The following is a 16,291-nucleotide window of genomic DNA, read 5'->3' on the forward strand; positions in this document are numbered from 1 at the left end:
GAGGAGGAGAACCTAGTAACATCGTTACTGTTTGTTTACATTTACGACCGGCTGTGTACGTGGTAAAGAGCTAAATTTATTGGCTTTTTACCCTGATTGGGGAAAGGGTTGTGTCGGAGGGACACACCTCATCCCCATGCTGCGTGCCCCTGGATGCACACACAAGCGATATGAATGAGGACATTGCATGTGACCAGCTGTGATTGTCCACAGCCGGTCACTTAGTAAAGAGCCATTTTCATTGGCTCGTTACCCTGATCGGGGATGGGCTGTGCCTGAGGGACACAGCCCATCCCGGATCACGGCGCTGCAAGCACCCAGGGCGCACGTGAGCGGTGTTTCTGGGTGGACGTCATATGATGCCTGCCTGGGGATGAGAGGTTTCCACTGGCATTAATCTGTAATATGCCAGGTGCGAACCAGTTAATCATACTTCCTAACTTTTTGAGATGGGAACGTGGTATGTAGGCATAGGATACACCCCCCTGCCATGCCCCTTTAAAGGAGAATTATATGAAAACAATATTAGTTAAACCCACAAGTGCTTTTTAAAAAAAATCTAACCACTACTATTCCTTTATATTGACTTTTGAAATTTACAAATGCAGCAATTTAGAAATTGGATGAAAGGTTTAGCACTGGAAAACATTTTTTGAAAGATAAAAAGTTCATTTTTTATACAACTATATATGTATATCAGACCAATGAGGAGGAAAGAGGGACTTTATTCTAAATCAGGGACAGTCCCTTGAAATCTAGGACAGTTGGAAGCTATGACTTAGAGCGGAGTTCCACCCAAAAGTGGAGCTTCCACTAATCTGTCACATTTGGCACCTTTTAGGGGAGAGGGGGGAACAGGTACCTGTTTTCAACAGGTACCCTTTCCCCACTTCCAGAGACGGTGCAGCGGCACCATCCCTCGGAGGTTCAGCCCTAGGGTTGTCACCTTTTCATCAAATCAAACCCGAGCACTTTAGCGGCTCACAGCAATTTTTTTTGTTATGGTATAAACTATACATATATTTTACTATTACATAACATTTCTAATCATATGAAGTTAATGACAAAAGCCCCCCTTCTCATCAGAGTCCACAGAGTTCCCCTTACAGCTGAACCCGCAGAGTTCCCTTTCCCTTTGTAAGGGGCGGGGGTGTCTCTGCAGACTCTGATGTAAGGGAGAATTTTAGGGACTCTAACATAAGGGGTTCTCTAGGAACCCTGATTTGAGGGGGAACAATGAGAACTCTGATGTACAGAGAGGACTCTGATGTAAGGGGGGACACTGTGTCCTCTGGTGTAATGGGGAACTCTGATATAAGGGGTGCTCTGAGAACCCTGATTTACCTTAGCGTGCTCGCTCAGAGGCAGGAGAGAGAAGGGGGGAGACTTCAGTCACAGACAGGGATGGATGGTGAGCTCATTCACCCCTTGGCAGTCAGCAACTCTCACCCAGATGTATCTGAGGCTGCTAGACTTCAAATTTCCACCCCCCCCCCCACTTTTCTGAGGCACAGTCCTGGGGATTGGAGTGTGGGCAGACACAGAGGGGTAGGGGTGGGAGAAAGAGGTGCAGATTGAGCCCTCTCTCGTTTGTGTGTATGGGGGGGGGGGGGGGTTGTTAGTGCTGGCTTTGGGCAGCATGAAAGAGAGTGTAACAGACACTCTCAGCTTAGACAACTGAAGCCAGCAACCCTGCTGGGAAGCCATAGTCCAGTCTGAATAATGTGTCTGGGTTTCAGGCAGTCTGAACTGTCCGGGTGAATCCTGGACAGGTGGCAACCCTTATTCGGCCCCCTTCCGCCGCTGGGCCAATTAGAAAGTGCATCACACTTTACGCATCCGCAGTAGGGAACCGTCTGTGAAGCCGTAAGATGAAGATTGGCTGGGATGGAACACCACTTTAATAGGTATTAGGTGGTGACAAATTCTCTTTAAGATAAAAAAAAAAAAAAAAAAATACTAGTTGTGTACTCATGAAAAAAAAAAAAAAACATTGTCACAGAACAGAGATCTCATCTACCGCGCGAATGGAACTATGATCTCTGAATGGAACGTTTGCTTTTTTGCATTCCGTTACATTATAGAACGCTTGTGTCCCCTGCTTCTAGCCCTATGAGATAACCATAAACATGGCGGCGTCCTGGGAGGAGACACATTTTTTACGTACTTGTCCTTCTCATATGACGTAGAATGGGCGGAACACCGGGCTGCGGAACGTCATTACTATATTACAGGGCCCTTTAAGTGCTGGCAAAAGTTTGTTGACTTCCGCGATGCTAAGCATCGCCACTTCTGATTGGACGACAACCCTCAGGTTGTCAGCTCAACCAATGGCGGGATTGGTTGTTGCCCGTCCAAACATGGCGACTTCCAGTCACAGTGGATAGGAGGGTTTGGGGGAAAAAAATTGAGTAGCCGGGTGCGATCCGTCGATTTCTCCCGGGAGATCGGTGATGTGGAGAGGAAATGGCGAGCGATACGGGGAGAAAGCAATTCTGGAAGAGGAACGTCTCTAAAGTACCGGGGAGGTAGGTACTGTGGGGACAAATGGCTCATTTCCTGACACTTGTGTCACCAGGACTTCCTTGTCACCATCCGCACAGCCAGGGGGGCCCCTAGAATTCACCACAGCCGGGGGGTCCCTGATGGTCTGTGCTCTGGGGACACCATGCTTGTGTGATGACTGGTGCCATCCTCTGCAGTCAGGAGAAGCAGAATAGAATGTACAAGAAATATAGGGATCCTGAGTGATATGTAGGTGGGTGCAGCATAGGGTGTCCTAGGGTTCCCTCCAATAGGAGGCTTTGCTTTATTTATCACTCCCCTCCCCCCATCTACAATGGGGGCTCCCAGGGTTTGTGATTGATCTTTCCTCTGATATTACACCCATACGTTTTTCTGTGGGGGTAGAAGAGGTCCTAACTTGTACGGTGTGTGTGTGTGTGTGTGTGTATATATATATATATATATATATATATATATTCTCTACTTCTCTTTAGCTACCGCTGCATGCGTGTACGCATAGGTGTCTGCTTATCAGGGGGCTTGGTCAGCAGACCCCTGCCTGTGTGCACGCTCCGTGCCAGCGATGTACATGTCTGTCATCTCTATGGACAAGAGATTAGTGCAGGCATCCCCTGAACTCCTCTCCAGCTCAACACCAAACCCGCACTCTTCTTTCAGACCAGTGAGCTGCAATTCCTGCACTGCAGCCCACCTGTATTTATATGAGCTGCTAAGTTGGAAAGACCCCCACTCACAGCTCATTGAGTTTAAATAAAAGAGCACAAGTTTGGAGGATTCCCCAGGTCACCTCTTGTCCATATACAGCAGCGGTAGGCAACCTGGGGCCCTTCAGCTGTTGCAGAACTACAAATCCCATTGTACTTGTAACTGCCAGCCTTGCAAGGTCTTATGGGAAATCGAGTTACACAATAGCTGGATGGCCCCAGGTTGCCTACCCCTGATATACAGCAACCATGCCTGGCAAATCATGCCCCTGCTCACTCACTCCTCCCAGTAATTTGACTGATGGCAGCAGTCACTTTTAGCTAGTGTTGCCACCTCATCCCTTTAACACTTATTAATTACACAGGTTCAGTGGCTGATTAAGGTGGTAATTAAATTTGGTGCCTCTGACCCCTTTCACACTGAGGCACTTTATAGACGCTACAGTGCTAAAAATAGCGCCTGTAAAGAGCCGCTCCTATCTCTCCAGTGTGAAAGCCTGGGGGCTTTCACTCTGGAGCGGTGCGCTGGCAGGACGGTAACAAAAAGTCCTGCTAGCAGCATCTTTGGAGCAGTGAAGGAGCGGTGTATACACCGCTCCTGCCCATTGAAATGAATGGGCAGGGCAGCTATACCGCCAGCATTGCTGCTGCAGCAGCGCTTTGCTGTGGTTTTAACCCTTTCTTGGCTGCTGGCGCGGGTAAAAGCGCCCAGATAGCTGCCAAATAGCACCACAAAATTGATGATAAAGCGCCGCTAAAAATAGCAGCACTTTACTGCCGACGCACTCAACCCCCCAGTGTGAAAGGGGCCTTACCTGCATTAAATTAGCCTCAGAACCTGTGTAATTCATGTGTGTTTGGGTTTAAAGGGAGGAGGTGGCAACCCTGCTTCTATCACTATCTGCCTCCAGAACCCAGAAGATCAGGGAAGTGATGCAGATCAGTGGGAACCAGTACTGGTGACTACAGTTAAGGTAAGTGTGTGGAGGTTGGGCACACAAAGGCACTGGGGCATTTTTACCTTAAAGTGGGAATAAACTCCCATGCATGATTTTTACCTGTAGGTAAGCCTATAATAAAGCTTGCTTATAGATACTATAAATATTTCCTAAATGTGCGCCATTTAGGATATATTTACTGTAGATTCAGCTGGGCAATCACATGACTGCTTATTGCTCAATTATTGGGCTTCACTGAGCAGAGACTGGTGATTGTTAATCATTGCTCTCTACTCTGCCTCTCTAGCGCTCACTGGATGTGTGAAAGGGGTCGGAGGGGCTGGCTGAGGCTTTCAGTGGCATGCTGAGCCAGCTGGCAGTCGGGCATCTTGGTGAATCCCAACATTGTCTGGATCTCTGTAGAGCCTGGATTGGCTACTGGCTCTGTGATGTCAGCTGACAGCGGGTATTACCCTGCTGTCGGCTATATCTGGGTCACAGAAGTGCAGAAAAAAGGGATCCATCTTGTGACCTAGAAGACAAGTATGACCCAAAAAGCTTTGGCCATACTCCCAATTCAAAGTTTTTGAGATGTTGCATCCCAGTGCTGCTGATTTTATACAGCCTCATTAGTCATTTGCTGTCTATATGCATGTACTCCAGTGATGGGTACATGGAATTTCTCAGTGCAGGTTCCCTGATGGTGACAATAGTGAGCAATGCTTGTGTAGAAACATTCAAATTCTATGTGGCAGGATGGCAGCGTAGGAGCACAACTGTGTGACAGGGACAGAGTGTCAACGTATAACAAAAGGTGCCTTAATGTGAAGTTCCTCCTAAAAGTGCAACTTCCACTTTAAGGCTTCCTCCCCAGCTCCTGTTTCGGAAACTGAGCTTTTGGGTAGCAGGTACCTGCCCCTACTTCCATTCTGGTCGCCTTAGGCGATCAGAAGCTTTCCCTCCCAAAGTTTTCTGGGGCACATGGAAGGTCCTAGAAAACTTTGGGACCAGTCACAGAGCGAAGCACCGCTTGCGCATGCACAGCGGGCACCTGGCTGTAAAGCTGCAAGCTATCGCAGCTGGGTGACGATAGTAGAGATGCCAGAGCCACCAAGAGAGGACTCGGGAGAGAACGCAGCGTGGGTGAGTGCACCGCTGGATCGTGGGACAGGTGAGTGCGTGTTTATTAAAAGTCAGCAGCTATACTTTTTGTAATAAACTAAAATATGACAAACTCTGCTTTAAAGAATCATTACAGGAATCGGAAAGTTCTACATAAATACACTGGTCCAGCTTGGACCAATCTAACTAGGTATATACTATACCTGGCTGATGCCCCTGGAGATGGATTCCGATACTCCAGTGATCTCCACTTGCTTCTGGTTCCTGTGCTGAGCAGCTGACTTGATTGTTAATATAGGAGATAAGTCCCTCAGCAGGGGTGCCAGGAAACACTTGGCATTGTCTGAATGAACACAAAGCATTCTCTGGTTGGAGGAGGTGGAGAAAGTGACTTCACTGCCCCATATCTCCATCTTGTTTAGTCAGAGAACACTATTAATTCAGAATATGCAAAGTCGTCTCTCAATGGCGCCGAGCAGCCGACCACCTGTGTTCATGATGCACGTTGTCTACTTCAGTGATTTCCACCTTCCAGCAGTATGGACCCGGAATGGTATATGCATAGCTACATTGGTCCAGGGTGGATTTAATTTACATCAATTCTTTTTAAATCATAATTTAAATCGCTAAACAAAAGGCTTGATTTAAATCAACTCCATTTAAATCATTATTTTTAAAGAGCAACTGTCATCTGTCCTGCAGCAGCTCCTCTTCTGACCTGCTGTTGACTCACCGACAGTTGTATTTGCTTTAATGGGACAACTGGTAATGCGGCAGTGACACAACGTGGTGAGGGGCATGGCGGCAGCAGGTGAGTGGATGCCCGCTAACAGGTGCCTCCATGATGGATCTGAAATGACAGGTGCTCTTAAAATGTATGGACTCATTCTTGCTGGTAGTGTGAAATTGTGTGAATTCATCAATGTAATGCATGTTCTCTAAGCTTGCAGGGCTTGGATTCATTGAATGATTTTACCAAAAAATTAAATATTCCAGAATATAGAGCCTCATGCTACATATGTTTGTTTAGATTTTTACTCCAAAAGCATTTTATTAATATCTGAATTTATATCCAAATAGTTTTTTCTTTTTTTGTTAAAGATCATTATTTTTATGCACTCTGCATTGGTCCAAGCTGGACTAATGTATGGATGCATAATAAGCCGATGTCTGGAATTATTCTTTTATAAAGACCTTTATGGCAGGATCATCAAATATTATTTCAAAAAAGCTGCAGATTGTAAATCTTGAAAATTGAATTTCTATATTATATGAATGTTATGTTATTGATTTGTGATTTACACCTACTTTCATGACTTGGTTCTGAAAGTGTAGAAATGGCACAAGTTTGGTTTAAATGTTCTTCTTTCCTAGCTTTGGTTATTGTGAAGTAAGGTTAGAACATTTGTCCTGTCTGTATGCCAGATAATTTGGTGTGGCGTGTGACTGAACAATGTGTAAGGGAAAATGTTCCCAACATGGACACAGACAGCAAGAAGAACCTCCAGCAAGAACTGGATGTACACAGAATGCCATTAGTGATTAGGTGATGAGAGTCCAGCGTGTTCTGCTGCTGGATTCACAGGTGGATGTAGACAGTTGCAGCCACTCAGCCTGAATAAAGCAATGACAGGCTGACAATGTTTGCAGGTGTCTGCTGGTGTTCCAACCAGCAAATATCTGCAGTTAGGAACCAATGACTGGCTCTGGACACACATTGCTAGCATTCAGGGGTGATAATCTGTCTCTAACGGCAGGTAATCGATCCTTGTGCAATTACTTTGGGTTTTTTGGCTGACAGTTGTGGCTGCTATCGGCCTGTCATTGATTTGTACAGGCTCAGCAGTCCAAATCCACATCCACCTGTGAATCCAACCTCAGTAATACGCTGTATTCTTTCCACAGTTGTCACTAAAATGCTGTGTGAATGAGACCTAAGGGATAGTTGGTGTGATTGCCAAATCTCAACAGACTACCCCTCAGGATCCCTTTTGATTTTATCAGTCCAATATACACTTTGTTCAACCTTACTAGGCCCTAATAAAGGGGGGCCCATTAAAGTCCACAAAGTGTCAACCTTTTTCTGTACTATACTTGCTATAAAGCTCCGATCCTCCTTTTTTATTTATTTTTTTGTGTCCTCTGCTGGTGCTTCTTGCTCCTCCCCCCTCAAGCAGTGCCTCCAGAGAAAGCCACTTGCCCTTGGGGCACCACTGCGTGCTCACTCCTGAGCTGCTTCTGTGTCCATAAGACACTTAAAGCCATGGCTCGCCACCCTCCCCTCCCACTCTCTCCTCTTTGGCTCACTGACTGTGATTGACAGCAGTGGAAGCCAATGGACTCCCGCTGCTCGGCAATTATGCCGCAATCTGAAAATGCCCAGGTGCGAACGGAGCCTTAATGCCATTGCCCTTGTCCAGACAGCTGGCAAATATTAACAGGGGCTTGTTCATGCACAGCACTTGAGCAATGCCCTGCCTTGCCCGTAAATCTAGCGCCATAAGAAATCTCTCCGAAATGAGGTAAGGTCTCTCTTGGACAGATATTAGTGCAACAAGTGTCCTCTTTGGAAGATTGGCTTTCTATTCCTCTTTTTGATAACTCTTGGCTTTTTTTTGTTTCTAGAGATAATGCTTACTAGGACAAAATAATATAGAGGAGAGTTAGTAACCCATCTCTTTGCTATTTAGAAAAAAAAAAAAAAATCATTTTGGCTTTAATTACATTTTCAAGCAGAGCTCCACCCAAAATGAGAAGTTCCACTTGTTTGCACCCTCCACATAAGACACGTAGCCGCTAAGATCCTATGAGTCCCCTTCTGAAGACGAATTCAATAAAGTCGCTTTTTCTTAAAACTGAACTTTGCTCTCTGTCGGCAGTGCTTTTTTTTGAATCTGTATGCTACTGTCATTAGTAAATAGGAAGGTAGATTTTATTGATTTGTTTTTACATTTCTTCAGTTGCTTCCTTGTTCTGTGTGAGCCGCTCAGTTTACATGACACAGAAGACTATGAAGGCAGATAGGTTTATTTTATTGCAAACATTCCATGCAATAATAGCCTGCCTGCTCACAGGCTGTTGTAATGACTTCAGTTTTGCTTTAAATGTATATAACGGAGGTTGTTCATAAAATATTTTTAGCTGTAACATAAAAAAAAGTTTATTGTTTGTCATTGCAGCTAATGTTTCCCAATTGTATGGCTATTTCAGAAGAGTAGGCCATGCCTGTGTTTAGGTTTACCCTAAGGCCTCATTCACACTGGCTTTGACAAACCTGCTTTTGTGCCCTCGTTCACACCGAACACGGCTTTGAAATCAAACTCTCACGATTTCAAAGGTGCATTTTAGTCCAACTTTGGAGGGGTACTTGAAAGACATCTGTGCGGGTTCGTGCACAGATGTCTATTGAAATCACCCCCGAAGTTGACAAAAGTAGTGTAGAAAGTACTTTTGCAAAGTCGGCAAAAAAGAGAGAAATTCTCTCGTGTGCGCCCCTTACGCAGAAGAGCCATATCATGTACATGTATGTGATCCAGCTCAGTGGGGCCGCTCTGCCGCATTAGAAAGTAGAATTTCAGCTTTCTTCAGATTTTTAGTTTGGACCAAGCTGGCCCAAACAAATTACTTCTAAGTAGCCACCGTGTGTGCTGGCATACAGAAAGTGGTGATGTGTTCTGGTAGCAGTCTGGGCGATTTTCCATCTGCTGTCAGGAACTAAAGTCAAGCTGGGTGCTCCTCCACTTTTCAAGAAAACTGTTTTATTTTTTTATCCATGAATACATGGCATCTGCTGATTGGCCAAGTGGGAAATGATGACATCATCCTCCCACCTCTTCATAAAAAAAAATTAAAGGCTTCTCTTAAATGATGACAAAGCACTCGGCCTGACTGTATTTTGTTGTAGCATAAGATGGAAAAGTACCCATACTGCTGAGAAAGACTTGTGCTACCCAAATGACCCTGATCAAAAGCTAGGGTTGGCCCGATACCGATTTTTAAGACACAGTACAAGTAACAATACTTTTTTCAAGTACTCGCCGATGCCAATTACCAATACTTTTTTTTTTTTTTTTTTAAATGTCGTGACAGTTTGACTGATGGATGGCACTGATAGGTGGCACTTATGGGCAGTTGGGCACTAAGTGGCACTGGCATGTGGTTGGCACTGAAATGCAACAATAAATTACATTAGGAAAGGATTTATTTTGAAATACTATGCTGCGATGCCCATCTTGGTACACCCTGCACTTGACTGCAGTAAGCAGCAGCAGACATCTTTTTACACCCAGCCTGAACTATATGGGCTGGGTGTAACAAGATAAACGCTGCTGGCTTACTACAGCAGAGTGCAGGGTGTACCAAGATGGGCGTCGGGATGTTCAGCTGCTGATGGCGACCAAATGTGATGGCTCCGGTCACTGATCCTGATGCGGCTGCACCCCTGCCATCTTACCTAGCTAGTTCCACTGCAGGTGAGGACTCGCTCTCCACTCCGTCCACCGATTCTGCCTGCTGACAAGTACTCGCTCAAATGCTCGGTATTGGTGCCGATACTAGTATCGTGACAAACCTAACATGCACACAAGTTGACACAAAGGGGTCTGAATGGCTATTAAAGGTAACATTCTCACCTGTGATCTGTTTGCTTGTAATTAGTTTGTGTGTATAAAAGGTCAATGAGTTTCTGGACTCCTGACAGACCCTTGCATCTTTCATCCAGTGCTGCACTGATGTGTCTGGATTCTGAGTCAAGGGGAAAGCAAAATAATTGTCAAAGGATCTGCAGTTAAAGGTAGTTGAACTGTATAAAACAGGAAAGGGATATAAAAAGATATCCAAGGAATTGAGAATGCCAATCGGCAGTGTTCAAACTCTAATCAAGAAGTGGAAAATGAGGGGTTCTGTTAAAACCAAACCACGGTCAGATAGACCAAATAAAATTTCAGTCACAACTGTCTGGAAAATTGTTTGGGATGCAAAGAAAAACCCACAAATAGCTTCAGGTGAAATAAAGACTCTCTGAAAACATGTGGTGTGGCTGTTTGACGATGCACAATAAGGAGGCACTTAAAGAAAGATGGGCTGCATGGTCGAGTCGCCAGAAGAAAGCCATTACTGGGCAAATGCCACAAAGTATCCCACTGACAATATGCCAAACAGCACAGAAACAGGCCACAAACCTTCTGGCACAAAGTCATTTGCAGTGATGAGACCAAAATTGAGCTTTTTGGCCACAACCATAAACACTACATTTGGAGAGGAGTCAACAGGGCCTATGATGAAAGGTACAGAGGTGGATCACTGATGTTTTGGGGATGTGTGAGCTACAAAGGCACAGGAAATTTGGTCAAAATTGTTGGCAAGATGAATGCAGTATGTTGTCAAAATACCGGAGGAACATTTGCATTCTTCAGCCAGGAAGCTGTGCTTGGACATTCCAAAATGACAATGATCAAAACACAAGGCCAAGTCAACCTGTCATTGGTTACAGTAGAATAAAGTGAAGGTTCTGGAGTGGCCATCTCAGTCTCCTGACCTCTATTGAGCCACTCTGGGGAGATCTCAAACGTGCAATTCATGCAAGACAGCCCAAGAATTTACATGAACTGGAGGCTTTTTGCCAAGAGGAATGGGCATCTTTACCATCTGAGAAGATAAAGAACATCATCTACAAATACCACGAAAGACTTCAAGCTGTCATTGATGTTAAATGGGGCAATACACGGTATTAAGAACTGGGGTGTGTAAACTTTTGATCAGGATCATTTGGGTAGTTTCTGTTGCCATTATGATTTAAAAAGAATAAACGCAGTTGATTGATAATAAATGGCTTCGCCCAAACCCCAACCATGAGTGAAAGAAAAGTTTTTGTGTTATCCATATTCTTTGATACATGGCCAAGAATAACACCTCATATCTAGTGTGGCCAATTTTTAATAGGAAAGCAGAGGGACTGTCGGGGTCACCAGGGATTTCACACAAAGGAAGCAATACAAAGAGAACAGGATGCTTTTTCATACAAGTACATTGTAGAGCAGACGCATAGCAGGAATATGAAATGTTGGATTAACATATTCTTTAACCCAGCGTTTCTCAACCTTGAGGACTGGAGTTGAGAAACGCTGCTTTAAGCTAAATGCAGGAGGCCAGTGTAAAAAGGAAACCTGCACAGAGTAAGTATGGGGCTGTCATCTCTGACCTGCTTCTTTTAGTGCCCTGCTTTTTAATTGTGGTCCAGTGGCCTGCTTCAGTCACCGACCCAGAAAAAGTAAGAGAACTAGAAAACGTATACCCTGCCATCACTGCTTTTCCTTTGAAAATTATATTTGCTTGTCTTCTAAAGTCAGAGCGACTTGTATAGCATCAGTTAAGATGTCTCTCATAGGAAAACATTGAATTTGACATGTCATGTGACTTGGGTTCTCTCAAGTCAGATCCTATGTTGCAGCAGTGTGAACCGAGCCTTGGGCATAAGCCTGAAACAAGCAAGCAGATGAGTTCTGACTTCATTTGCTTCATAAACATGTTGAGTCCATGATTCGGGAAACATTCAAGCCAGAGGATCAGCATGATATCTAGAAGACCACACAGGTCATAGGGGGTCATCAACGGCAGTCCGTGTATTTCTTGTGGCACACATTATTTTAGAAACACACACGCACACGCTGGTAGGAATGAAGCTGGAGTAATCTTGTGATGTGTATGGAAATGGTTTTGCAGAAGTAAACTGAAATGGATTTCACAATTTCTTTAGAAAATGGGCAGATAACAGTAAACTTATATAGCCAGGCATAGACTAAAAGAGGAAGAGGAGATTCCTGGAAAAATGAAGAGGAGCACTACACTGGAAAAATGTGATTCTGAAAAAAGTCACAATTTAACTCTCAGAACAAACCTACAGAGATGAACGGATTTCACAGCCTGAATGTACGAAACTGTCACTGCCATTTGTGTTCTTTGCATTTACAGAGTCATATCAGAACTTTTTATTGCTGCATTATTTTTAACATGTATCTAAAAACTATTTATTTTTATTTTTCCGGAAATCCTAGTGTCTTGTTAGGTAGGTGTGTGTGTGTGTGTGTGTGTGTGTGTGTGTGTGTGTGTGCGCGCGCGCGCCCCCCTTCACTCTCTATTTGTCCGGGTGACCAATATCGCTGGGACAACAAGTGACAGGAAATCAGTGTTTTAGAGTTGGTACCACAACAGAAGATGAGGGGGATATCTTTCATTGGGGACCTGTTCTGGTGCGAACTGTCACAGATAATTTCCCTTTGTTTTTAGAGCAATTTGCTCTTATCTCTGTAACAGGAAATATAAAGAAAACTCTCCAACAGGACACAGGCAGAAATAAAAGGCTGATAATGGTTTTAACTAGGGATGCACCGACATTGCGGCCGCCAAAACATATCAGCCGAAAATGCCCTTTTCGGCAATTTGCCAAAAGGAAAAAACGGCCGATAATTGAGCTGAAAACGGGGCGGGGCCTGGGCCCCTGGTGCCGCCCATCATGGGAGATCTATAACGCAGGAGATCCGCCACTGCCGTCTGGCTCAGTAGAGCGCCGGGAACATCACAGCTTTAATTTCAATAGCTGTGTGTTCCCCCGTCACGCGCCGTCGCATACAGCCCCTCCCCCTTGTCCGGGGAACTGTGATACACAGATCACCCGTCCAATCTGGAAGGGTAATCTATCTATCACAGTTCCCCGGACAAGGGGGAGGGGCTGTATGCTACAGCGCGCGACGGGGGAACACACAGCTATTGAAATTAAAGCTGTGATGTTCCCGGTGCTCTATTGAACCAGACGGCGGAGTCGGCTCTCCTCTCTCTTCGCTGCATCACTGGCTGCACAGGGGACAACACACTGGCTGCACAAGGGACAACACATTTATCTCTTTTATCATGTCGCCAGTCTCTGACCACCTCCTGTACCATGCCGCCGGTCTCTGATCCTCTCCTGTACCATGCCGCCGGTCTCTGATCCTCTCCTGTACCATGCCGCCGGTCTCTGATCCTCTCCTGTACCATGCCGCCGGTCTCTGACCACCTCCTGCACCATGCCGCCGGTCTCTGACCACCTCCTGCACCATGCCGCCGGTCTCTGACCACCTCCTGCACCATGCCGCCGGTCTCTGACCACCTCCTGCACCATGCCGCCGGTCTCTGACCACCTCCCGTACCATGTCCCCAGTCTCTGACCATCTCCTGTATAAAAATATTTTTTAAAAACAGTCATTTTCGGTATCGGTGCTGTTTCGGTATCGGTTTAGGTTTTCGGCCTAGTGTATTTTTCATTTTCGGTATCGGTTTCGGCACCCAAAAACCCATTCGGTGCATCCCTAGTTTTAACCCTTCCCTACTCTATCCAAAGCTACAAAAAAAAAAAAAAAAAAGTAACTTTCCGATTCTTAGATGTGTTTTAAAATCCTACCCCCTGTAACTATGGTATTTATCGGCGTATAACACGAACCTTAACTTTAAAAGGGACGTTTCAGAAAAAAAAACCTTACAATTTAAAATAAGGGTCAGTGCCCATCAATGCAGCCTCTAAAATGCCCATTATTGCAGCCTGTTTAGTGCCCATCTGCAGCCTCTAATGTGCCCATTATTGCAGCCTGTTTAGTGCCCATCTGCAGCCTCTAATGTGCCCATGATTGCAACCTGTTCAGTATCCATCTGCAGACTTGCCTTTGATGATCATTGCAGCCTCGCCAGTGCTGGATTACACAGATTCGTGATCTCCTGTGTATCCAATGCTCAGTCACTCAGTCCCGCCTTGCTCATATGATGGACAGAACAGTGGTCCAATGCCGGGCCGGGGCGGTTTGGACTGTATGTGACTGAACACTGGATACACAGAAGGTTGCGGCTCTGTGTAATCCAGCACTGGCGAGACCGCAATGATTGCCAAAGGCAGCAGGAATCGGCGTATAACACGCACACATGATTTACCCCCTGATTTTCAGGGGAAAAGGGTGTTATACGCCGATAAATACGGTAATCACTGCAGTACATTAAAATGAAACCTATTCTAAAGGTCCAAAATACTCCCCTAAATGATCTGATGCACCCAGAGGTGTGCCTCTGTGGGTAAAAAATCCTGAATGCATATGGCCTTAAACGTGAGCAAGCTCAGTACAGCGTCCAGCTGCTGTGTATTTCAGACGGTTATGAATTCTGACAGGCTGTTGGCAGCAGGGCTGGGTACCAGGATATGATGCACATGGGCCACTTGTGCAAGTAGGCTAAACCTTGTTAACTTGACCTAAGGCCAGATTCACACTTTTGTGGGTGGTGTGGCTTGTGCTTGCGTGAGCACAGCAGCCCATTCAATTGAATGGGCTGCTGTAATTGTGGGAAATGCAGGGGAAAGGTCCCGGACCCTTTTTTGGAAAATGCGGCCATAGGAACATCGTGGTGCTTTTGGCACCATGCGGTTTCACACACCGGAAAACCTGCTGCATTTTCCAATGCATGGGGGTGCCTGCAGGTCTGCTCAAGAGCACAGTGTCTTGGCTGTGCATGCATGCATGCAGGTGGGGGCAAACTCAGTGATTTGTGATCTACAGTATGTGATTTTTATAATCGTGTGAACCTAGCCCGATGAATGGTTTGGTTAGGAGGTTTAGTGTGTGTGTTGTGTTTTTTTTTTTTTTAAGATTAGTTAATCTTAACCCCCGAATTCCACTTTAAAGGAGAAGTATAGCCGGAGCTTTTTTGGCTACACTTCTCTTATGGATCACAAGAGTGCATCTAGTTTTGCAAAGATCCCGACCATATGAGCTGCTGAGAGGCTGATCTGGCTGGTCCCACCCCCTACACAGCTTAGCGCTCCAGTGATTGACTATTACCAATTCTCTGCAGGCTGTAGATCAAGAACTGAGCATTCAGTGATGTTTGATCACTCCGTTCTTGGTCTTCGAGGCCGAGGAGGTAGGATAGCTGCAGCTGGGATCAGTGTTGCAGCCATCTAGGAAGATACGATAGTTTATTTTTTTCTCATCCCATACTTCTCTTTTAAAGAAATCTTATTAGAGAACATAAGTTCTCGTGCGATGCTATATTTTTTTTTTTTCTCCTGCGGTAATATTGTTTATATTAGTATCGCAAATCTTTAGAGGTAGCACAATTGTTATGGAAGCACAAAGACTAATACAGAAAATTCTATTATGTGAATTTAGAAAAAAATCCTTTATCTTTTTGTTTTTCTAGGACCATGTATTGACAGTGTTGTATTTTTTATCCCCTCTTAAATTAGCATTCAACATGTATATGGTGCCCAGCATCCGCCTTTTGATCCACTTCTTCATGGAGCGTAAGTCAAGTTTTTATCTTTTAGTGCTTTCATCTTTTATATAAAAAATAGAATAAAGCGCATGAACGGTCTTTTAGCTTGGTTTTATGCCTTGTGGACAGTTGACCTGTTTGTGTTTGCTTTTCCCTGTTATGGAAGTCATAAATATATAGATTGTTGCTTGCCAAGGTTCAACAATCGGTATGAACAATGTGAAAGTTCGTTCTTTGTGTGCTCCTGAGAACTGTACAATAAATTATTCCAATTTATTTACACGGCCCTGAAACCTGCTTTACGTTATTGTTTTTTTGTAATCTATAATGCAAAGAGCATAACTGAAAGTTAAGTGCATTCATATGAGACCTACAGAACAAGTATTAAAGAGGCACTTTAATAAAAATTAAATACCGGCCAAATTTAATTGTAATTTTGTTTAGCCACTTTTATGATTCACACAGTGTATGCAGTAGTGTGACACCACTAATTCTTGCTGCTCCAATGCTGGTTAGTTGCTACCCACAGTTAAGGGGGTTTAATGGACCATTTACTCTGTTTGTTTATTTTTGCTCAAGTATTGTAATAAAAAAGACAGTCTGCATTATTTTTAACAACTTCAGTCCTGGGCACTTTTACTCCCTTTCTGCTCAGGCCAATTTTCAGTTTTCAGCACTGTAGCAATTTGAGTGATAGTTGTGCGGTTATGC

General features: G+C 44.7%; 1 protein-coding gene across 2 annotated transcripts in view; it reads left to right on the forward strand.

The window, feature by feature from the left end:
- Positions 1-2,286: 2,286 nt before the first annotated feature.
- The window catches only part of TBC1D22A (TBC1 domain family member 22A), an 839,044-nt gene continuing 825,039 nt past the window's right edge, over positions 2,287-16,291 (forward strand). The window contains exons 1-2 of one of the 2 annotated variants that reach the window (XM_077468512.1): positions 2,287-2,528; positions 15,552-15,608. In XM_077468512.1, coding sequence (XP_077324638.1) covers positions 2,467-2,528; positions 15,552-15,608 — 119 coding nt within the window. In that variant the 5' untranslated portion in view covers positions 2,287-2,466. The remainder of the gene's footprint in view (positions 2,529-15,551; positions 15,609-16,291) is intronic. The other variant, XM_077468511.1, reaches the window with a different exon arrangement.

This window comes from Lithobates pipiens, unplaced genomic scaffold, assembly GCF_037356315.1.
Source record: "Lithobates pipiens isolate NorthernLeopardFrog02 unplaced genomic scaffold, aLitPip1_a1.2 Scaffold_8, whole genome shotgun sequence".
Lineage (NCBI taxonomy): Eukaryota > Metazoa > Chordata > Amphibia > Anura > Ranidae > Lithobates > Lithobates pipiens.